Raw genomic sequence first — 24,504 nt, 5'->3', positions numbered from 1 at the left:
TCGGATGTCTATTCATTTGTATTACTAGCCTTTGTGAACCACATAGAACTTAATGGTATTTGCGGTATACAAGTGAGTTTTATGTTATGTTATGAAGGTGAGTTCAGAGTTGAACTTTCTATGCTAACTATACAACAACATATATCAGGGGTGTCCAACCTCGGCCCTCGCCAGGTCGGGTTTTCAGGATTTCCCAAATGAATATGCATGAGATCTATTTGCATGCAATGGAAGCAGTGCATGCAAATAGATCTCGTGCAAATTCATTGGGGAAATCCTAAAAACCTGACTGGATCGCGGCCCTCGAGGACCAACGTTGGACAACCCTGATATAGAGTGAGAGCAAAACAAACACTTTTTCTCAGTGTCCAGTGAAGAGAGACAGAAGGACAGCCAGTTACTGGGAGCTTGATGGCTCTCTGAAAAACTAACAAAGTGAAAGTGGACAATGTCAGGCGGATGAATAGAATATACCCTATGAGAGGACAAGAATGATTCCAGAAGCCTGGAAAAGGCAATATTAAGATGAAGTCAGGGAAAATGAACAAGTAGCACGTGAGCGTACTTGAGACTGTGGTTGTCACACTGACTGTTTTCTCTACAGATTCTCTGGTTACCTGATGAATTCAGAGAGGATGTTGTGCGCCAGGCTCCAGGATTTCAGCAGATTTATGGATGCAAAAGACAGAATGACACGGAGCCTCTGAAGAGAGTTAATTTGTCCTATAAAAACATGAGTATTGAAGAGATCCGGTAAGAGCACAAGCAATTGGGACTAGAAGGAATCAGGGCTAGAACCTAAAACACATCCACCCTGACGTTCCAAGTCTGTAGTTTATTTTTTTTCTAGGAAAAAAAGGTCCAGAGATGCAATAGAACAAACCCAGACCTGGATGACTTTGTGGAGCTGACACACAGCAAAGGGAATGATAAATGAATTTCACTCTGAGGAAAGTCAGGAGCTTAACGCAGTGCCTCAAGATAGGTCCTGGTTCCATTTAATATCTCTGTGATAGTATGGAGCCTCAGAAGGAAAAGTTTGCTTCTTTGTGTATGATGCCAAGGCCTCAACAAAGTTGGGGGATTAGCCAGACTGGGAAGTGATCTAAGAAAGCTTGGAAAGTGGGCAAGTGTTTGATCATAGCAAATAAAGACCAAATTGGTAAATCCAGTCTGCCCATCTGGAGATTTTGCTGCTTCCCCTCCTGACCTCTCATCCCTTTTACTGTTACTGTCCACAGGTTTCCTAAGCATGCCCAAAATTCATTAGAGCAAAGACTTTACCTTGTCCACTGCTACGCCATTTAACATAAATACTTAATTCAAACCCCAGACCCTAACCAAACTTTGTAATATTCTCTACAATCATCAAAATTAGTAAAGCTGTTAAAAAAACACCCGACATTTCCATGTTCATTGAGATTAGGTTTAGCCATGGTGGATGTATCTATAACTCAGGCTATAGGTTTAAAAAGGGGCTTGGTTTAGGGAAAAATGAGGGTATATGAACATGTTCTACAGTACATTTGGCTGCTATATATAATTTATATGTGAAAATGCTGATATGAATAGGAGTTCCTTGTATAGATAGGAAGTAATTGTGTAAGGAGCCAGAAATGGTATTCAAAGCTGATGAGCCAGAGAACCTGAAACAAATCTCTGTAACACTGGAAAATGTAATGGGGCAATTTAACAAATTGAAGAGTAACAAATCACCTGGACTGGATGGTATACAACCCAGAGTATTGATAGAATTGACAAATTGAACTTGCAGAGCTATTGTTAGTAATCTATAACTTATCTTTAAAATCTAGCATAGCACTGGAGGACTAGAGGATAGCCAATGTAATGCCACTTTTTAAAAGGGTTTGAGAGGTGATCAGGGAAATTATAGACCACTGAATCTGACATCAGTGCCATGCAAAACGGTAGAGACTATTATAAAGAACAAAATTACAGAGCATATACATAAGCATGGATTAATGAGACAAAGCCAACATGGATTTAGCCAAGAGTAATTGTGCCTTGCCAATCTACTACAATTTTTCAAAGGGGTGAATAAACATATGGATGAAGGTGAGCCGTTCAATATTGTGTATATGGATTTGCAAAAAGTATTTGACAAAATACCTCATAAAAAAAACTCCTGAGAAAATTAGAAAGTCATGGGATAGGAGGAAATATCCTGTTATGGATTAAGAACTGGTTAAAAGATAGAAACAGACAGTAAGGTAAAATTGTCAGTATTCTCAATGGAGAAGGGTCTGTGCTGGGACGGTTGCTTTTTAACTTATCAATGGGAATAACTAGTGAGAGAATTAAATTTGCTGATGACACAAAGTTGTTAAATTGCAAGAGGACACAAGATGGCAGCTCTTATGTTCTTATGAAGACTTTCTTAGAGATCACAGGTGATCCTTGAGGGGAGGAATGCTGGCCTAGTGCCTAACACTCAGTAAGCCTGGTTCTAAGAGAGTGGCTGTAGAGGCTCAGCATTAAAGATATTTTAGGTTGCATTTCGGGGTATAAAATCAGATTAGGCACATATAGCTGTTGAGGAACGTCTCTGTTTGGTATTAATTCACTCCCGCCCACCCCAACCAGGAACAGGGCATAGCTCAGACAGGATTTTTCTGCTCTTTCTTTTTTCTTCCAGGTGTAAGTACTTCTACAACCACAGTATGGCTGGGAAACATCGTGTCACCAAAGCTACTGCTCAGGTTACAGTTTCTGTCTCTGTGCAGACAGAAAATGTTACCCATGCAGAAGGAGTGGTTCTATGTGCAAGCTGCCTTCTGCTTGAATCCCTCATGAAGGAAATAAAGGAACTGAGAGTAGGTGGCATCCATGAGAATGAGAGGTACATCGATGAAATGGTTCACGAGGCGTCAAAGATTTCCAGCAGTGGGGAAAAAGATGCTGTGCTGAGGGAAGACAGCTGGACTGAGATTACGGAACCCTGCAAGATTGGTACTCTGACTCTACCCACCCTTGAACTGAAGAACTGGCATGCTGCCCTGGAAGTGGAGGAGATGAGAGCATCCCAGGGAGAGGAAGGACCAAAACTTGAAAACCATAAAATTGCTGGATCCATGACCATTAGGTGGTGTAAGGTAGTGGTAGTTTGCAAATTCCTTCTGAGGAGTAAGGAAGCGTCCATCTGCTCCTCCATGTTGGCACTAATGATACTGCCAGGTAACCCTGAAAACATATCAAAAATCACTTTGTGGCTCTGGGAGAGAAGGTGAAGCAGTCAGGTGCACAGGTGGTATTCTCGTCTATCCTCCCTGTCAAGGGTAAAGGCCAGGGCAGAGAAGCTTGCATCCTGGAGATGAATGCGTGGCTACGTGAACGATGTCATTGAGCGCATTTTGGCTTCTTGGACCATTGGATGATTTTCCAAGGGCAGCTGAGCAGGGATGGTGTACATCTATCAAAGAAGGGAAGAAGTGTCTTCGACAGCAGGCTGGCTATCTACTGAAGAGGGCTTTAAACTAGAAGCGATAGGCCAGGGTGATCAAAGGCTCAGGTGAGTATAAGCCTTCAGGTAAGTAAATCACTGCATACCTCTACACAGATGGGAAACGGGGGCAATGTCTGTAAAGCGGTATATACTAATTCTCGAAGTATGGGAAACAAGATTCTGGATCTAGAAGCTGTGATGGAAGAAGATACGTTGGATATAGTGGCGATCACGAAGACGTGGTTCACGGAGACCCATGACTGGGATGTAGTTATACAGGGCTATAATCTGTTCAGGAAAGAAGAAAAGGAGGGGGGAGCAGTGTTATATGTTAAAGATCATATTAAAGCCATACAATTGCAGGATCTGCAGAGCAAGGAAGAGGCAGAGTGGATCAATATGGAAAGAGGGAATGGCAAATATATTTAAATTGGTGTGATATGCAGGTCTCCTTCACGGACAGAGATTTAATAGCAGACATTCAGAATACAGTCAAACCTCGGTTTGCGAGTAACACGGTTTGGAAGAGTTTTGCAAGACAAGCAAAACACTTGAGCAAACTTTAAGTCACGTTGACTCGGTATGCGAGCGTGTCACCCCACCTCGGGAACTGGCTTCTCTTTCCCCACAGCCCACCCCCAAACCCTTACCTCTATTGGAATCCAGCACGCACCAACCCACAGAACCATACGCGTGCTGAAAGAGCCTGCCGCTGATCTATGCTGGGCTGCTGCGGGGCCTTGTGGCTCCCACCCTCTCTGAAGGATATGGAACAACACCCTATGTGACCTAATCCTGAACTCACTAACATACCACACATTCAGAAAATCCATACAAGCACACTTATTCGACAAATTGGTCTGAACCTCCAAAATGATTCAACACCATACTCGTTCCCCCTCCCACCTTCTATGCTGACCAACCACATAACCATCCACCTTCCCAATTCAACCGACGTTAACTCGCTGTTATCGACACCTCTTATTGTACACCGTCTTGAACTGAAAGGTATGACGGGATATAAATACAGCTATTATTATTATTATTATTTCTCAATTCTGGAATTTAGAAAGCGTTTGAAAACTTACTTAGTCTCTAGATTTTTGGATAATTAAACTCTGTGATGATTGCTCGGTTGTAAGTTGATGTAATCTTTTGTAAACCACATAGATCTGCAAGATTATGTGGTCTAGAAGTTGATTTTTATGTTATGTTTATGTTATCCTGGATTCTTTACAAGGAGAACTGTTCAGCAGTTGGTAATGGATTCCACGTGGAATGGCGTCATACTGAACTTAGTGCTTACAAACAGGGAAAGTGTTTCTGATGTTACAGTGGGTGATCATCTAGCATCCAGTGATTACTGCATGATATGGTTTAATATTAAGATGGATATAAAGAGGACTCGTTGAAAAGTAAAGGTTCTAAACTTTAAAAAAAAACTAACTTTGGATGGGGGTTTATGTCAAGGAATTGTTGTCTGGATAGGAATGTCTGGAAGGAGTTGAAATACAATTCAATAAATATATTTAAAAAAAAAGAAATGCAGTGGACAAAACTGAAAGGAGTTATTGCAAGGATGACAGATCTTTATGTGTGGAAAGTAAGTTCAAGTAAGAGGAAAAGAAGGCCGCTTTGGTTTTCAAAGTAGTAGCTGAAAAGATAAGGAATAAGAGGTTAGCTTTCATAAACTACAAAAGATCGCAGAAGAGGAAGACAGGCAAAAATATCTAGAAAAGTTAAGAGAGGCTGGTCATGTAGTCAGGAAAGCAAAGATGCAAATGGAAGAAAAAATAGCTGACATGGTACAATGGAGAGACAAGACATTTTTTTGACATATTAGTGATAGGAAGAAGTGCAAAAGTGGCTTTGTGAGACTCAAAAGTGAAGAGGAGGAATATGTAGAAGCTGATAAAGAAAAGGCCGAATTGCTTAACAGATATTTCTGTTCTGTGTTCATGTCTGAAGCACCGGGAGCGGGATCCAAGAAGACAAACGTGAATAGGGATGGAGGAGTAATAGACCCTGATCGATTTTCAGAGGGTTGTGTTTGTGAGGAGCTAGCTAAAATAAAGATAGACAAAACAATGGGGACGGATGGTGTACATCCTAGGGTGCTGAAGAAACTTAAGGAAGTTCTGGTAACTCCACTGATTGACCTTTCCAATGAGTCTCTAGAGTCAGGAGTTGTACCGGATGACGGATGTGGTCCCTCTCCACAAAAGTGGAAGTAAGGAAGAAGTAGAGAATTACTGGCCGGTAAATATGACTTGTGTGATATGCAAATTAATGGAAACAGTTTTAAACAGAGAATGGTCAAGTTTCTGGAATTCTGTGGATTACAGGAATGGAGTCAACATGGATTCACTAGAGGTAGGTCTTGTCAGACAAATCTGATTAATTTCTTTGGCTGGGTGACCAGAGAATTGGATTGACGGAGTGTGCTAATGTGGTGTATTTAGATTTTAGCAAAGCCTTTGACAGTGTGATACCATAATCTGCAATAGAGTAGATATCCTGGATGGTTTGAATAACATGAAGAAAGACCTAGCAAAGCTTGACAAATGGTCTGAAATTTGGCAGATAAAATTTAGTGCTAAGAAATGCAAGGTCATGCATTTGAGTTGCAAAACCCCGAAGGAACGGTACAGTTTAGGGTGTGAAAAACCTTTGTACATGATAGAAGAACGGGACTTGGGTGTGATTGTATGTGATTATCTTAAGGCGGTCAAACAGGTTGAAAAGGTAATGACAAAAGCTAGAAGGATGCTAGGGTGCATAAAGAGTGGTATGGCTAGTAGGAAAAAGGAGGTATTGATGCCCCTGTATAAGACTCCGTTGAGACCTCATTTAGAATATTGTGTACAATTCTGGAGGACACACTTTCAAAAAGATATAAAAAGGATGGAGTCAGCCCAGAGGAAGGCTACTAAAATGGTGTGTGGTCTTCATCATAAGGCGTATGGGGACAGACTTAAAGATCTCAATCTGTATACTTTGGAGGAAAGGCGGGAGAGGGGAGATATGATAGACATGTTTAAATACCTACGTGGCGTACGTGCACATGAGTCGAGTCTCTCATTTGAAAGGAAACTCTGGAATGAGAGGTCATAGGATGAAGTTGAGAGATGATAGGCTCAGGAGCAATCTAAAGAAATACTTTTTTTTAATAGAAAGGGTGGTAGAGGCGTGGAACAGTCTCCTGCTAAAACAGATTTTATGCTGTATATCCTAGGATTAAGTAGTGAATCTCTATTTTAGGAAATTAGCTAAACCTTTTTTTAAACCCTGCTAAGATGACTGCTTTTACAACATTCTCTGGCAATCCCATAGCCTTTCTCTTCTGATATGTCCTGCATCTCTCTCCTCCCTGTTCCCTCACAGCTTCCTCCTCTTCTTTATGCTTTTGGTTTTAAGGAGGTATTTTATTTATTTCTTTGTACTGTAGAGATGAGATTTGTGTGAGGCTGGTGTTGCGGGGTGGAATGGGATCGGGCCATTCATCCTGTTTTTTCATTAAAAATCTGGAGTGGAGGAGTGACCTAGTGGTTAGAACCCCTGAGGTTGTGGGTTTGATCCCTGCACTGCTCCTTGTGACCCTAGGCAAGTCACTTAACACTCTGTTGCCCCAGGTACCATAGTTAGATTGTGAGCCCACTGGGACAGATAAGGAGAAATACTTGCAAGTCACTTCAAAAAAGAAGTGGCATGTAAGAAATTAAAATAATAATAACAACCTCAGCCATTCAGTCATGTACATTAAATGCCCTTTAAAAGAGCCAGGTCTTCAACAATGTTAATGAGAGTTCTCCTCTAATAGGCAAAGGCACAGAATTCCAGGTTACCATAATGAAAAAAGCACTGGGACGTGTATAAAACATAAGAACATAAGAATTGCCACTGCTGGGTCAGACCAGTGGTCCATCATGCCCAGCAGTCTGCTCATGCGCCAGCCCTCCGGTCAAAAAACAGTGCCCTAACTGAGACTAGCCTTACCTGCGTATGTTCTGGTTCAGCAAGAACTTATCCAACCTTGTGTTGAATCCCTGGATAGTGTTTTCCCCTATATCAGCCTCCGGAAGAGCGTTCCAGTTTTCCACCACTCTCTGGGTGAAGAAGAACTTCCTTATGTTTCTACGGAATCTATCCCCTTTTAACTTTAGAGAGTGGATTAAACACTGGTTGGCAGAAAGAAAGCAAAGGGTTGGAGTAAAAGGCCAATTCTCGGACTGGCAGTAGGTCACGAGCGGTGTTCTGCAAGGGTCGGTGCTGGGACCGCTGCTGTTCAATATATTTATAAACGACCTGGAAACGGGGACGAAGTATGAAGTTATTAAATTTGCGGATGACACCAAACTCTGCAGCAGGGTTAGAACTGCGTAAGAATGCGAAGACCTACAAAGGGACCTAAACAAACTGGAAGAATGGGCAAAAAAGTGGCAGATGCACTTTAATATAGAGAAATGCAAGGTCATGCATATAGGGAAAAAGAACCTGATGTTCAGCTACACAGTGGGGGGATCATTGCTAGGGGAAAGCAACCTTGAGAAGGACTTGGGTGTGCTGGTGGATACAACAATGAAACCATCGGCACAGTGTGCAACACCCTCAAAGAAAGCAAACAGAATGTTGGGTATCATTAAGAAGGGTATCACGACCAGGACAAAGGAAGTCATCATGCCGCTGTATCATGCGATGGTGCTCCCGCATCTGGAGTATTGGTCACCGTACCTCAAGAAGGACATGGCGATACTTGAGAGGGTCCAGAGAAGAGCGACAAAGATGATAAGAGGTATGGAAAACTTTTCATATGCTGTTAGGTTGGAAAGGCTGGAGCTCTTCTCCCTGGAAAAGCGAAGACTTAAAGGAGACATGATAGAAACTTTCAAAATCATGAAAGGCATAGAGAAGATAGACAGAGACAGATTCTTCAGGCTATGGGGAACCACAAGTACAAGGGGGCACTCGGAGAAACTGAAAGGAGATAAATTTAGAACCAATGCCAGGAAGTTATTCTTCTCTCAGAGGGTGGTGGACACATGGAACGCGCTCCCCGGAGCTTGTGATAGGGCAGAGTACGCAACGGGGATTCAAAGAAGGATTGGATAAATTCCTGAAGGATAGGGGGATTGAGGGGTACAGATAAAAGTAGAAATAGGTTAGAAAGAGCATAGATAGAAGAAAAAGGGGGATTATAGGGCTAAATCAAGGAACACCTGACAGCTCATAGACCTGATGGGCCGCCGCGGGTGCAGGCTGCTGGGCGTGATGGACCTCTGCTCTGACCCAGCGGAGGCAACTTCTTATGTTCTTATTCTCTCTATCTTGGAGAGGGTGAACAACCTGTCTTATCTTCTAAGTCTATTCCCTTCAGTATCTTGAATGTTTCGATCATGTTCCCTCTCAGTCTTCTCTTTTCAGTTTCTCTAATTTCTCGCTGTACGGCAACTCCTCCAGCCCCTTAACCATTTGTTCTAGTTGGGCAACAGGGGGAAGCAGGTAAAAAGAGCTGATGATCATTAAGAGATCTAAGAGTTTGTCCTGGAGAATACGGAAACCACAATGGAAAGCCTTGAACATTAGAAGGATAAGTTTGAAGATAATGCAAGATTCCAGAGACAAGAAGTGATATTGTTGCAGATGTCCTTAAATATATAGATGAATTTTGTAAAGCATAATTGGGCAATCCTAAATAAACAAAGTTGCAGTTGTCTAATCTTGATGTCAAAAGTGAGATGATTAATGAATGAAGAGAATCCTGTTGAAGTAGGCCCTAATTGAGCAAAGTAGCCTCAAAACAAAGAAACTATTTGCAGATGGTGGAAACCTGGGGCATAAAAGATAACTGGGAATCTAAAATCACACCAAGATAGCAAAATGGAGTGATTGGAGTGATGGAGGTGCCAAAGAGTGGTGCTGTATGAGCAGGACAGCCACGGTTTAGCTCTAAGGACCCCTTTTACTAAGCTGCGATTTCTACCATGGGCCAGAGTGCTAGATGCTGCAACGCTCATAGGAATTCTGTGAGTGTAGGAACATTTAGTGTCTCAGGCCTTGGTAGAAACCTCTACCACAGCTTAGTAAAAGTGGGGGAAGGGGGGGGGGGGTAAATGATGATCACTGAGCCATTTATCAAGTTGAATAAGACTGTTTTGAAGGGGTGTAATGTCAGGACTATCGGAAAGAAGCAGAATATCATCTGCATATATGCAAAATGATATTCCGGCCTCTTGAATTAGTAATGCTAAGGGACTCAGGGTTGGAGATAGGACTGAACGTAGGGTACACCAAAGTAAAGCTGTTTAATGGCAGGTTTCCCAGTTATTGTGAGAGAACAAGAGAGTGATTCTTTAGGTCTAAAGCTGCCTAAAGTTCTAAGGATGCAGCGTAGCAAGAGTCACTATGCGACAATGAGCGTGAATTGGAAGCTCGATTCTGAGCACTTTTCGAAGACATTTCTAATGGATTTTAAATGCAGATTCAGATACTTGGCTAAGGAATCATCTATGTGTTTGATGGTTTGGTATTGTATTCAGCTAGTTTCGCTGTGTACCACTGTTCAGTAAGGGGGGGGTAGCCCCTGCCGACGTCTTGGTGAGGGCAAAGGCCACCCGTCTTCCTTCCCCACCCCCCACTGCTGCATGTGTGTGCAATTTTCCTTCCCCCGACCTCAGTAACATTCCTGGAGCAAACCCCAGCCTTCTAGCGCACCAGCATCAGCTCTTCCTCCGACAACATTTCCTGGACCCCCACCTAGGAAGTGACATTAGAGGAAGAGCCAACGCTGGCACAACAGCGTTGGGGGTTGCTGCTTGTGCCAGGAACGTTACAGAGGTATGGGGGAAGGGAAGCAGTACGTGCATGGCAAGAGGGGCTGGAGACGATGGAAAGGAAGGGGCGCCTCTCACCCTCACTATGTCACTCCACTGTTTGTCAATTTGTGCACTCTATTGAACAACATATAAAACCCATTAAAGAAAATGATATAAATTGCTCTCCCCACAGAGTGTATCAGAAGGATGTAAAGGTGAACCTGTATGTGGTGGACAAACCGTGGCTTTTCTCAATGCTCTGGTGTGCAGGTGTGGATTCTGTCACTACCAATGCCTGCCATATCCTTCAGCAGCTGAAGAAGCCCAGCTGGCTCATAGTAAGAAAGAGACACTGCCGTTCTACACTGAGGAAACCAGAGGAAGGGATGGTATGATGCAGTTTCAGAGGAGGGAGCGAGTGGAGAAATATCTCATGCAGGGAAAGAAGGAAGCAGAAGAAATCCGCTGGTGTAAGAGGAGAAGAATCAGCACTGAGGGGAGGGATGGTCCTCTAGCTCAGCTCAGTCTCTACATTAAGAGGCAGAAACTCACAGGTTGGAGGTTGGGTACAATGAGAAGATAGGGCTGTGGGCAGAGACAGTGTAGGAGATCACAGATCTTGCCATTTGACCTGGGCTTCTACATTTTTTGTTACCGCCCTGGCAGCACAATTTTGAGCCAGGTTGTATGGGTAAACATGTTGCAAGGAAACTTTTAAGTCAATATTCATCTCATGACAGTCAGCATTTTTATAAATGCTGGTTGCCATAGACTGATTTAGACCTGCATTTTCAGTGCTAGGCCATGTTCAGGTCATCAGTGGCTGCTGGGAGTTATTTGGGCACCACTGATAGCTCCAGTATGTGGATATTTGTTCAGTCAGGTTAGGTCTCCTAGTTAAGCAGTCTGATCTGTCTAGCTATCTGTCATGCTGCCCCCAAACTGGCTCCACGGTGGTCAGGGCAGGTATTGAGCAGAACTCTTTGATTAAACGCCAGTGAATATTGGCCCTGGATGTGGTCTGTGGGACTTAATCAAAAAACTCCTGCTGATTATCAGCGGGGTTGATTTAGTTTGTTCTCCTCTTCCCTAAATTGTCCCTTTAATTCTACATAGAAATAGCATTGGGGCAGGTCCAGCTAGTACTAGGAGATTCATACTAATTAACCACCATGATGTATTTATCATAAAAGAGAGGTTTACATGCTTAAAATTATTTTCTAACTACGAAACTTTAGGCATTGAAGCATCAGTACTCCTCCCTTCCCCCCCCAAAAAAATAAATAAATAGGGTTAAAATCTTCTCTGCACTGTATGTATGGATTTAGCCAGGCTGAAAAGAGCTAGCCTGGTGCCTGCCTCGGTGGGTTTTCAAAGCTAGACAATTAGCATGATGGTCAGCCACAGAGCCATTGGAAGAGGGGGTGGAACAGACAGAGCACTCCTTAACCATCTTCCTGCCACCTAGTGTAACTACCTCACAACCTAGGGTGCTGTGATGTCCTGTGATGCTCCGCCCACTACATTTGAACTTCTAAGAGTGTCTGACTGCTCACAAATGGCTGTCCTAATCTGTGTGAGTTTTGTAAACTGTGATATAAATTGATATTAGTCACAAGTTTAGCTCAATGACAGACAAACTAATTTAATTAAAGCTAACTAGTTAATTTCTTTGAATAGCTTCCACAACATTTCATTTGCATTGAAGATAGCAGATTTCATTCAAACAGCAACTCTAGACTTTGTACTTATTGTATCATTTAACATTTACAGTTTATTTCAATTTGCTATCACGTCAATCTGCCAGCAGACTATGGCAACTTACATTAAAAAATGAAAGAAAAGATCAAGATGGAAGACCAATATTATGAGAGAAAAGCAGATATTTCATTCTCATAAGCTGAGGCCTCAAGTACCTCAAAAACTAGACATTTTCACAGACACAAGAGACACCAAAACAAACATACTGTCCAACTTCATAACATAGACATAAATTAGCCAATATTTAGATTGAAGAAATTACCGGCGATACTGGAAATTCAATACAGGTGGGCAGGCAATATTCTCGGTGGTGGCCAGTGCCACATACCCCCAAGAACATGAGAACATAAGATTTGACGCTGCTGGGTCAGACTTGTGGTACATCGTGCCCAGCTGTCCGCTCACGTGGTGGCCCTTAGGTCAAAGACCAGTTCCCTATTTGAGTCTAGCCTTACCTGCGTACGTTCTGGTTCAGCAGGAAGTTATTTAACCTTTTCTTGAATCCCTGAAGGGTGCTTTCCCCTATAACAGCCTCCGGAAGAGCGTTCCAGATTTCTACCACTCTCTGGGTGAAGAACTTCCTTATGTTTGTACGGAATCCATTCCCTTCTAACTTTAGCGAATTTCCTCTCGTTCTCTTCACCTTGGAGAGGGTGGACAATCTCTTTTTCTCTACTAAGTCAATTCCCTTCAATATATTGAATGTTTCGATCATGTCCCCTCTCATTCTCCTCTTTTCAAGGGAGAAGAGGCCCAGTTTCTCTAGCTTCTCATTGTACGGCAACTCCCCCAGTCCCTTAACCATTTTTGTTGCTCTGCTCTGGACCCTTTCGAGTAGTATGTCCTTTTTCATGTAAGGCGACTAGTGTTGGACGCAGTATTCCAGGTGGGGTGTACCATGGCCCAGTATAATGGCATGATAATCTTTTCAGATCTGTTCATGATCCCCTTCTTAATCATTCCTAGCATTCTGTTTGCCCTTTTTGCCGCCGCCGCACATTGTGCAGATGGTTTCATTGACTTGTCTCTTTACTGGGGGCTCTCTCCAAGTATAGCACCGTACATCCTGTATTCGTGCATATGATTTTTCTTACCGACATGCATCACCTTGCACTTATCCACGTTGAAACTCATTTGCCATTTCACAGTCCATTCCTTGAGTTTATTTATGTCTCTTTGTAGGTCTTCACAATCCTTCTGTATCCTCAGTACTCTGAATAACTTTGTATCGTTTGCAAATTTAATCACCTCACTCGTCGTCCCAATTTCTAGGTCGTTTATAAATATGTTGAAGAGCACAGGCCCGAGCACCAAACCCTGCGGCACTCCACTCATGACGCTTTTCCAGTCTGAGTATTGTCCATTCATCCCCACTCTCTGTTTCCTATCTGCCAACCAGTTTTTAATCCACATTAGTATATCACCCTTGATTCCATGGCTCGCAATTTTTTGAAGTAGATGTTCATACAGGACCTTGTCAAACGCCTTCTGAAAATCTAGATATATGATGTCGACCGGGTCACCCTTGTCTATCTGCCCATTTACTCCTTCGAAGAAGTGCAGTAAGTTTGTCAAGCAAGATCTTCCTTTGCTGAAGCCATGCTGGCTGGTCCTCATCAGTTTGTGTCCGTCAAGGTGATCGATGATGCGGTCCTTTATCAGTGCCTCTACCATCTTTCCCGGTACCAAAGTCAGACTCACTGGTCTGTAGTTTCCTGGATCTCCCTTTGAACCTTTCTTCAAGATCGGCATAACATTCGCCACTTTTTAGGATTCTGAAATCTTTCCCGATTTGATCGACAGATTGGCTATTAGTTCAGCTATAACCCCTTTCAGTTCCTTGATTACCCTCGGGTGGATGCCATCCAGTCCCGGGGATTATCGTTTTTAAACCTATTAATCTGTCTGCATACCTCTTCTAGACTGACCGTCGTCCCTGTCAGTTTTCCGTCTTCATTTCCTGTGTATGGCCAGCCCGGCCAGCTTTCATACTCCAGAGGAGGTTTTCTCAACTCTGTCCTAAAGTCCCCCCTTGCCAGTCAGGTTTTCAAGATATCCACAAAGAATATGCATGAAAGAAATGTGCATATAATGGAGGCAATGTATGCAAATCAAGTTTATGTAAATTCAATGTGGATATCCTGAAAACCTGACTGGCAAGGGAGTACTCCAGGATCGAGTTGAGAAACACTGCTCCAGAGCACATACTAGATGGTTGCCTAGAGTGCCACAAAGGTCAGAGCTTTCATTCTGTTGTCTGAGATACTGGAAGCTTATTCCAGTACTGGCGCTAGCACCCCCCCCCCCTTAAAAAAACCAACACCAATTAGACCAATTTTGTCTTGGAAGGGTTAGGAATAAGTAGCTTATGGTCTGCTCTGCAGGGAAGGCGATATACCAAAGTTGTCCAACCTTGACTCTCGCCAGGTTAGGTTTACAGGATTTCCCAAATGAATATCCATAAGATCTATTTACATACAATGGAAGCAGTGCATGAAAATAGATCTCATGTAAATTAATTGATTACCAATTCAAAATTATACAGCGGGACTTTTCAATTAATTAAACTAGCTTCAAAGCCATCAATAACTCCTAATCTAAAAGATAATGAAGATCTGATTGGAATGGTGCTACGAGACAGAGATCGCCTATTTGGCAATTTCCCAGAATATGCGGCGATTGCAACTGGTACAAAATGCGGCGGTCAGGCTACTTTGTGGGTTGAAGAAGTTCGATCATGTAACACCTTCCTACCGACTTCTATACTGACTGCCGATGGAGGTATGTGTGAAGTTCAAGTTTGGATGTTTTTGTTTTAAGGTACTACACGGTTTAACCCTAAAATATATAACTGACCTTTTCTCTCTCACAACCAACGCACATAAGAGAAGCTCACATCTGAATTTTGTTTCCCCACCAGTTAGAGGATATAAATTTAAAAGTAACATCAACATCTTTTCTCACATCAAGCAGCATTATGGGGTAAAGATCTGGAACAAATGCTTATGCTTACTACTTATGGGGAATTTAGGAAACAAGTTTCAAGTTTATTGTATATTTGATTAATCGCTTACTCAAATTTCTAAGCGATGAATATATCATTAAAATTACATAAAATTAAGGGAACAACAAAACAGCAAAAACTAAACATACTTAACATGTTAAAGACTAACATTACAAACGTAAAAATGAGAGGAAAGGATGGGTAGAGAAATACAAATTGCTGATAGGAAAGAAGACAAATTATGGTAAAAACAATAGGGAGGGGATAAACAATGAACCTTAAAGAGGTTATGGAAATGAAATGAAACTCCTAATCAAGCTTTTTAAGTATTTAGGCAACTGACTGTACAATCTTAGTCCACAATAACTGATCTCTAGAGCTGTTAATCACTAGCTTTTAACTTTGTTAATTCTACTCAATTTGTAGCATCTTTTAATCCATGTAAACCGCATAGAACTTCACGGTCCTGCGGTGTATAAACTGTTATTATTATTATTATCAATATAAACAAATTTTATATCTAATGGACACTTCAAGGGTTTTTTTTTAATAAGATAAAGATAGGGAGGGCTCTGTATGTATTATAAGTGGGGTGATTTTGAAAATTTATTTATGTATTGTAATGATTAAGAGAATGAGTGAATATATTGTTCTTTAATAAATTCTTTAATATATGTAAATTCATTGGGGAAATACTGAAAACCGACTGCATTTCGGCCTTGGAGGACCAATGTTCAACAATATAACATAACATAACATTGTGCTTATAGACCGCGTTACCAAAAAGTTCTAAACATTGAACATTATTAGGAATCAAATGAATCAAGTAGTCAAATATTTAGAAAAGAGATAGACAACCCTGCCGTAAACCATTTAGTTGGAATATATGGGCAGAGAGCTGATAGGTAAAGTGGACTATCTTAATAAAGTGCCTTTCAGGCAAGTACTAGTTCCTTAAATTGAAATCTAAAACAAACTAGGAACTGGTTACTTGATCAAATTGTCAAGCTTTAGTAAGAAAAATTGCCCCCTTACAAAGCTTTAGATTTGATTTCGGCATATCCAATGTTAGACCGACCTGTTCTGTTTCCATATAGATGGATGGGAAATAGAGGTCCTGATTGGCTCAGGAAGATCATGTGACTTAAAAGAGCATTACTTGTCAGCAATAGAAAAGATGATGAAAGAATCCCAGAATTCCATCTGCAATCTGGGTTGACTCTGCTGCTCACCCTCTGGAAACCTCATTTCAATTTCTACACTCTCATACCACTGAGCCTGAGGGGTCTTGGGCCAGCACACCAGAATCTCATCCTTGTTTTTTTCTCTTTCTTTCTTTCAGCCCCCAGATACATACCAAATGATCTGGATAGTCATAGACTGCATCTCGTTCACCGTCATCCTCTGGGCCTTCATCCTCCAGCGGTAGGTTCTTTACATCAAGATCATACCAAACAGATAAAAGGGGAGGTGGGGGTCAGAGCTAAACACAGCACCATTTAGATAGGGTTACCAGACTTCCGTATTTCCCAGGACATGTCCGGGGATCTGGACGGCTTTTCAAAACCCGACACTTTGTCCCGGTTTTGAAAAGCTTCTGGCAACGAACAATGTCAGGATGGCATTCACGCATGCACGTGCCCTCATGACGTCACACCAGCACATGTGCAAATGCCGTCCGATGTCGCTCGTTGCTCGTGCAGGTCGAGGGGGCAGGCATGGGGCCTGCCATTTGCAAAATCTGGTAACCTACATTTAGAGAATTCTATATTCTGTATTTTCCAGTGCTAATTATTACTCCTGGTGGAATTAAGTGCAAAAATTTCAAAATTCTGCTCACAAAACTAGCAAAAGCTGCAAATTTATTTGTCAAAATTGAAACAATATTTTTGCTAATTATTATTCATATTCCATTTAAAATAAATGGTTTTCTTCTATCTTTATTGTCTGGATGTTTTCTTTTTCCATCATGTTGCTTCCAGTTTCTTTTTTCTGCTTTCCTGTCGTCTAATTCTCTTTCAAGTGGCTGCTCTCCATTTGTCTTTTCTAATCTCTCCTGTCTATTCCCTCACTACACTTGCTCAGACATAGTGATCATTCCTTTTTAGCTCTTTTCTCCTTCTTTCTTATCCTTCTCTTCTTTTTCACTTTTCAGCTACCTATCAAATTTGCATCATCTTTCTCATTGCCCATCTCATTCCTTCTTTAGCCCTCCATTCCCTTTCATCTTCAATGACCCCCATTACCATATTTCTACCCCTCTTCTCCCCATCAGGGTTCTACCATTCTCAGCATCTTCCTTCCTTCACTCTTATAGCCCAGTATCTGCTCTATCCTCCTTCCTTCCCTGCCCTCATAGCCTGACATCTCCCTATCTCTTTTCTGCTGCACTCTCCCCCATGGTCCAGCATTTCTCCCACTCTCTTACCTCACTCCCATTTCCAGGCATCTCTCCATTCTGCTCCTGGATACATCTCCCTCCTTCTCCCCCTCCACCTCCTGTTTATCTCTCTCGCCCTCCCTCCCCCCTCCTGTGTATCCCTCCCTTCCTCCCTCACACCAATCCCCATGTCCAACACCTCTCTCTATCTTCCTTCTTTGTGCCTTGTGTCAAATCTATCCCCCTCCATACACCCTCTCTCCCTCTCCTCCCCCTGTGCCAGCATCTTTCCTTCCTCTCACCCCTTCCCTCCCCCTGTGCCAGCAACTTTTCTTCATCTCCTCCCCTGTACTCTAAGGCTTGCTTCTTCAGGTCACGGAATTGGCAATGACTCTCACATGCTGCCTACCACTAACCTACAAGCCACAGATAGACTTCTGGGTTAACGACAAGCAGTGTTTAGGAATTGCTGCCAATACTGCGACCCGAAGAAGCTGACACGATCGAGATTTTGCACAGGAAAAGGGAATTCCATACAACTGTGCAATTCTGTAGAAATTCTGCATTGCGCAGTCACGCAGGATTCCGCCAGGAGTAATATATTCCTGGGAAAATGTCTACATTTACACCTGCCTTGAGTCAGGCATAGCTGCTTCTCATATGGACTTGGAGGGGAAAGAGAGAGTTTACCTTTCTGGGGTGAAAATGATCTCAGAATTGCAGAAAACTCCTGCTGATTTGGAGCTTGTTAAAATAGTGCAATGGTCTCTACTGATATTTGTCCATGCAAAGTCCTTTTTTTTTACTTCTGCTGTGTCTGCTCCTAAGTGCAGGAATATTTTTCATTGTGTTGTACTATTGCTATTCTGCAGACATGGACCTGAACATCAGTTTTCAGACCTAGATGCTCTGTAGTCCAGTTGCTCTGGGTTCGTAAACTGTGAATGGGGAGAGCATTTTTGTAGACCTGTACATACTTTGTGCTGATTCTGCTCTCAATTAAAATGGCCCATTTAGTACGTTCTAGGCCTCATGCCTTTTCATGGGCGATGGTGATTCACTCACGAGTCACTACCTAAGATGGGGGTTTTCGAGGCATTTCCAGAGTAATTCAAGTTTCTTTATTTTTGATATACCGTCTATCAAAACAAATGTCTAGACGGTGTACAATATAAAAAGATTGTAAAGGACAATTAAAATAGATAAATAAAAGCAATATTTTATCAAATATTAAAAATACTAGACAAATTCGGATTAATGTACATGAGACGGAAGGAAAGTAGGGGAGGGAAAGTTTGTTTAAAATACATCGAAGTAAAATTAATAAAAAAGGAGGGTAAATGGGGAGTGGCAAAAACATTAGGAGGGGAATCATTTCAAAAGAAGTATTAGATGTTCCAAAGCTTCACCGGAATCAAGGAATTAAGAGGCTGAAGCTAATACTAAAGAATAATGTGGGAAAGTGGTCTGCTAATAGTGAGGGGCTAGATCTGCTCTGTGAAATGTACGTGTGACTAACCTTGTCAGTAGTAGCTTAAGTGGACAGAATGGCAGTGGGATTTGAATCTCTTTTCCCCTGGTTCTAAGCACCAGGCTACTCTTTCACTCTTGTGCTGATCCTACTTAATGTTCTCATTTGCAGACAATGTTCCAGGGAGAGAGACACTTCAGGTAATCGAAGTGAAAGCGGCCATCTTTTTCAACCTTCTGCCTCTCTCCTCTCCTGGTCTTGAGTTCTCTTGGGTCTCAGTGCCTCTCATTATTGCTTTCTCCCTTTCCCTCCTCCGGGGCATGGGAGTGTTCAGAAAAACTGGATAAAGTTAGTGCTAGCATCAACACACACGGATGGGGCACATCCAGAAAGTTAGGGATGTTCTGGTGGTTGACCTTTTCAGTGCTTCTGTAGAGTTCAAGTTCATTAAAAATTTGTTATACTGCCTAATCAGGCTTTGAGGCGTTTACATAAATAAAAAAAAGGCAACCTAAATGTGTACATAATCAGGAGTGGAACCAGAGGACTGGAGAAGGTGGATGTGGATGTGGTCCCTCTCCACAAAAGTGGAAGTAAGGAAGAAGTAGGGAACTAGAGGCCGGTGAGTCAATTCATGGAAACACTTTTCAAAGAGAGAATAGTGACATTTCTAGAATCCAGTGGATTCGAGGACCCAAGGTACTGTGGATTCACTAGAGGAAGTTCTTGTCAGACATATCTAATCAATTTCTTTGACTGGGTGACCAGAGAAGTGTGCTAGATGTGATGTATTTAGATTTTAGCAAAGCCTTTGACAGTATCTAATAAATCAACTGAGTGCCCTCACTCTATAGTAATAGACTGGGTCAAGAACTGGTTGCGTGGAAGATGGAGATCGCTCTGAGGAAATAGATGTTACCAGTGGTGTGTCTCAAGGTTCACTTCTTGAGCCTGTTCTTTTTAACATTTTTGCAAGCAACATTGCTGAAGGGCTGTCGGGTAAGATTTGCCTCGTTGCGGATGATACCAAGACCTGCAAGAGAGTAGACACTCCGAATGGTGTGAATAACTTGAGGAAGAACCTAGTGAAGCTTGAAGAATGGTCTGAAAATTGGCAGCTAAGAATTAATGCTAAGAAATGCAAGGCCAAGCACACTGGTTTAGTGAGGGTGGTAGGCACCCCCCCCCCCCCCGCGAGCCCCTTCCCTTCCTCAATGCCTGTTTAGATTCCCCAGCATAGCAGCATCTCCAACTTGTTGCCTGCGCCGGTGTCAGCTCTACCTCTGATATCTCTTTCTAGTCATGGGACCGGGAAATAATGTCAGAGGGGAATGTCAAGGCCGGCACAAGCAGCAGGTTGGAGCTGCTCACACCGGCGAAGAGCTAGAGGTACAGATGGAATGGGAAATGAAGGCACATGCGCAGCATGGGAGGAGTGGGAAGGAACAGGGAGTGCCCCCTATGCCTTTCCCCCCTTTACTATGCCACTAGTCAAACAGGTTGAAAAGGTGACGGCGAAAGCTAGAAGAATGCTAGGGTGCATAGGGAGAGGCATGGCCAGTAGGAAAAAGGAGGTTTTGATGCCCCTGTATAAGACTTTGGTGAGACCTCATTTAGAATATTGTATTGTGTACAATTCTAGAGGCCGCGCCGTCAAAAAGATATGAAAAGGATGGAGTCGGTCCAGAGGAAGGCTACTAAAATGGTATGTGGTCTTCATCATAAGGCGTATGGGGACAGACTTAAAGATCTCAATCTGTATACTTTGGAGGAAAGGTGGGAGAGGGGAGATACGATAGAGACATTCAAATACCTATGTGGCGATTCTCTTTCAATTGGAAGGAAACTCCAGAGTGAGAGGGCATGGGATGAAGTTAAGAGGTGAAAGGCTCAGGAGTAATTTAAGGAAATACTTTTTTACAGAAAGGGTGGTAGATGCATGGAATAGTCACCTGATAAAGGTGATGGAGACAAAGATTGTGTGTGAATTCAAGAAAGCTTGGGATAGGCATGTGGAGAATGACACGGGGACAAATTTGTCCCTGTCCCCGTGGGATCTGTCTCCATCCCTGCCAGCTCTGTCCTCATCTGCACAAGCTTCAAACACTTATGGATTTTAAAGTGTTTGAGGCTTGTGCAGATGAGAACAGAGCTTGCAGGAATGGGGACAAGACAGGGATGGAGATAGATCTCCCAGGAACAGGGATAAATTTGTCCCTGTGTCTTTCTCTACCAGGTGGGATTTCTTAGGCAGAGGAGGAAATAATGGATACTGTGGATGGTCAGACTGGAGGGGCATTTGGCCTTTATCTGTCATCAATAGGCAATTTTCCTTACTAATCCCTCTGTGGGAATCCGTGTGTAGGCATAGAATACTTTCTAGCAGCACACGTATAGACTTTATCCCGGAGTTATTCGCAAACAGACAAAAAGCTTTTTTGCGGCTTTAATGGATTCTTTCTTCATTTGGGACCCCCGATGAAGGTGTGTTTTCTGAAACACGGACCGTGTCGGGTCCTTTGCCTTGTTTGCCCCTAGGTGATGTTTTTAACCGCATTTTATCCAATAAACTTTGCCTGCACCATTGTACGCCCGTCTGCAGTTTTCCTTGTTTTTGTTTTGGCATAGAATATGAAGCATGATCCATAGAGAGGAGCATGGACAAACAATTCACGAATACACCACATAGGGCCAGCTGGGTAGGGTTACCTTATGGCTCCAGAAAAGAGGACAGATTGAAAGCAATGGAAGTAAAACCTGCATGTCTCAATCCATCCTCCTTTTTCTGGACTTATAACCCTAAACTCAGAACAGGAGAGCAAGAACACAAGTGCTTGAAACCAGGGATCGCACCCAGCTGGAAAACATAGGAAATGGGTATGGGCCAGGGAATACAGGAATCCCTGAGAAGCACACATACCACAGTTAACGACCCAGTGCTGGTCTATACCAGAAGCATGGCATATAAATTCCTGCTCTCTGGGCTGGACCCTGTCTAGGGCCAATCAGCGGAGACAGACTAAGGAAGAAACACAAGGGAAGGGGGGGGGGTGGACATTATTCCTCCTACAGTTAGGGAGGCTCATGCCCAAGACATCATTGGTTAGTCCACCTCCTGGGCCTTAGCTCTCTCCTCCCAGGTCAATGTCCAAGGAATGAGGGTTTTTATTTTAGCTGATGATATTAACAGGTCAGCCTAAATTATCACACCACTCTGCTCTGTGGCTGCTTCTCTTTCTCTTATTTTGGTTTTGCCTTCAGACTTTTGTCCTAATACTTAAAAGGGATCAGCTAAAGGCTTCTTGAAAGCAAATACGATCTTAATTTTCTGTACCAAAATCCAACTTTTGAGCTAGGTTCACATTCTTTTTGCCCCAAGAACTCTTCCAGTGCTTACCCTCTGAGCTAAGCTGTGTAACCAGTTCTTGTGCTGTACTCATTACTATATACTCTCAGACACAATAGGACATAATCCCACTGCTAACAGTACTTCTTTCAAAAATGCTTTTATAATTGCATCTTTGGGTCCTCAGAGGGCCACCACACACTCAAATCATTTCATTGTGTGGGGCTTTATGCTCCCATTCGTCATTGGGCCCATACTTCTTATTTAAACTTTTTTAAGATAATGTTGAATATAAATACTAAAGTACTTAGCTTTAGGTTAAACGTTATTCGGGGGGGGGGGGGGGTAGAAATATCCGCCAACATGTTTCGCCCTTACAACTCAGGGCTTTATCAAGACTCCCTCACCCGTTCGTTGTGTTTAGTAATCATTTTACTGCCACCATCACGTCGCTAGCGTAGTCTTGATAAAGCCCTGAGTTGTAAGGGCGAAACATGTTGGCGGATATTTCTACCCCCCCCCCCCCGAATAACGTTTAACCTAAAGCTAAGTACTTTAGTATTTATATTCAACATTATCTTAAAAAAGTTTAAATAAGAAGTATGGGCCCAATGACGAATGGGAGCATAAAGCCCCACACAATGAAATGATTTGAGTGTGTGGTGGCCCTCTGAGGACCCAAAGATGCAATTATAAAAGCATTTTTGAAAGAAGTACTGTTAGCAGTGGGATTATGTCCTATTGTGTCTGAGAGTATATACGACTATCCTTCTTTCACATTTATTACCAAAGTGCCTAGTGATTCATGTACTCATTACTATGGCATACTGAGTGGTGGTTGAGGGAGCAACCATCGACCCCTGGGTACTGGCCTGGAGGAGGGAGGTGCACTCAAGGATCACTCAGCAGCACTGAAATCAAACGTATGTGCAGAGCCTTTGAGCCATTTGCATGGAAGCTTGTGTTGAAGGGGGGAGGGCGTGGCAGGTGACGTTTGTGGCTAAACAGTGGTGCATGGGTGCCATAGACCCACAGTACCACCATCAGTGACCAGATACTCCCTTAGCTCTGTTATATGGGACAGGGGACACCTTCCTTTTCCAATCTTTGTCTTTTAATTATTATTCTTTAGAGAATGGAAAATTCCTTCCTTGAATTTCTTCTTCAGGGCTCTATTCAAGGTCATACCAACATGGGTACAGCCTCCATTGTAAGGCCTAAAGAGGGAGGGGTGTCTCAGTACAAGGCTTCTCTCAAGGGCAATTTCTCCAAATGGGTTAGATTTTGCACAGCATCAGGAAAGTCCACTCATCAATAAATATGTGGTCTTTATGTGTTTGCAGGCTCAGAGACAGCTGTTTTGCTGACGCAGATACACAGCATTCTGGAGTGACTTTCCTTCAGGCTTCGTGGAGGTTCCAGCTCACTTCTCAGCAGCAACGCATCTGTTCTTTGGGGCTTCAGAGGAGTACTACATTACTATTGTCCCCTTTTGCCAATGGCACGACCTGGTGTCTCCTAAATGATTAGATAAGCTAATAGCGCTAAACCTAGAGTCCCAAATGTCATCGTGCTGAAGAGGTGAAAGCCCAGTGCTGTCAGGCCCACAGAGTGACTGATGGTGAGGCCTAGTCTGTCCAGACTCAGAGCATGTGACACTAAATTCCAAACACCTCATTGTTTCTCTTTGAAAATTAATGTCAACTCTGCTGCACTTTTTTGGAAAACCACACCCCAAAGCTGTGACTTGATAAGCCAAGGATGTTTTACTGAGATTATTTTGTACACAGAGTTGCTGTAGGTCAGAGTCTATGAATGATTCTGATTTTCTGGCACAATTAAAGCATTCTCTTGGATTTAGAGCAGCTGAATTAGGAAAGTTGACCTTAAAAACCTGCTGACTCGTTTGATGCCCTTTGCAGGTTACTTTACCATTTGTCGCCCCAGGTACAAACTGAGGGACCTATTTACTAAAGATTGTTGTCCCCTACATTTAGTAAATCCAGCCCAGGTAATGCTTCTTGAGCTCAGATCTCAAAAGTTGAATAAAATCCATCCAATGTCAGACCCAGGGAAACCTTAAAAGCTCCTCCTCCCCCACCCCATGATCATTTATTTGCCAGTGTGGAAAATGTCCTTGTGATTTTGTACGTTCAAGCACTCTGGTGTAAAACTGATGCATGTCTTTCCTACCCCATACTGAGAGAACCCTGGGCCAGCTAAAATATGTGAATATCACAAACAGCTTAAGAGAGGAGACCACAGTA

At 42.7% G+C, this 24,504-nt stretch overlaps 1 protein-coding gene across 8 annotated transcripts in view; it reads left to right on the top strand.

Annotated features, from left to right (window-relative positions):
* The window catches only part of GDPD2 (glycerophosphodiester phosphodiesterase domain containing 2), a 70,557-nt gene extending 46,464 nt beyond the window's left edge, over nt 1–24,093 (top strand). For 5 of the 8 annotated variants that reach the window (XM_033945661.1, XM_033945663.1, XM_033945665.1 and 2 more), the window contains exons 12-15: nt 605–753; nt 10,469–10,613; nt 16,383–16,465; nt 23,581–24,093. In XM_033945661.1, coding sequence (XP_033801552.1) covers nt 605–753; nt 10,469–10,613; nt 16,383–16,465; nt 23,581–23,767 — 564 coding nt within the window. In that variant the 3' untranslated portion in view covers nt 23,768–24,093. Of the gene's footprint in view, nt 1–604; nt 754–10,468; nt 10,614–16,382; nt 16,466–19,062; nt 19,092–23,580 lie in introns of all 8 variants that reach the window. The other 3 variants (XM_033945667.1, XR_004539560.1, XR_004539561.1) reach the window with 3 other exon arrangements.
* Nucleotides 24,094–24,504: the final 411 nt, after the last annotated feature.

This window comes from Geotrypetes seraphini, chromosome 5 (assembly GCF_902459505.1).
Source record: "Geotrypetes seraphini chromosome 5, aGeoSer1.1, whole genome shotgun sequence".
NCBI classification, from domain to species: domain Eukaryota; kingdom Metazoa; phylum Chordata; class Amphibia; order Gymnophiona; family Dermophiidae; genus Geotrypetes; species Geotrypetes seraphini.
This window is presented reverse-complemented; position numbering and strand designations above follow the sequence as displayed.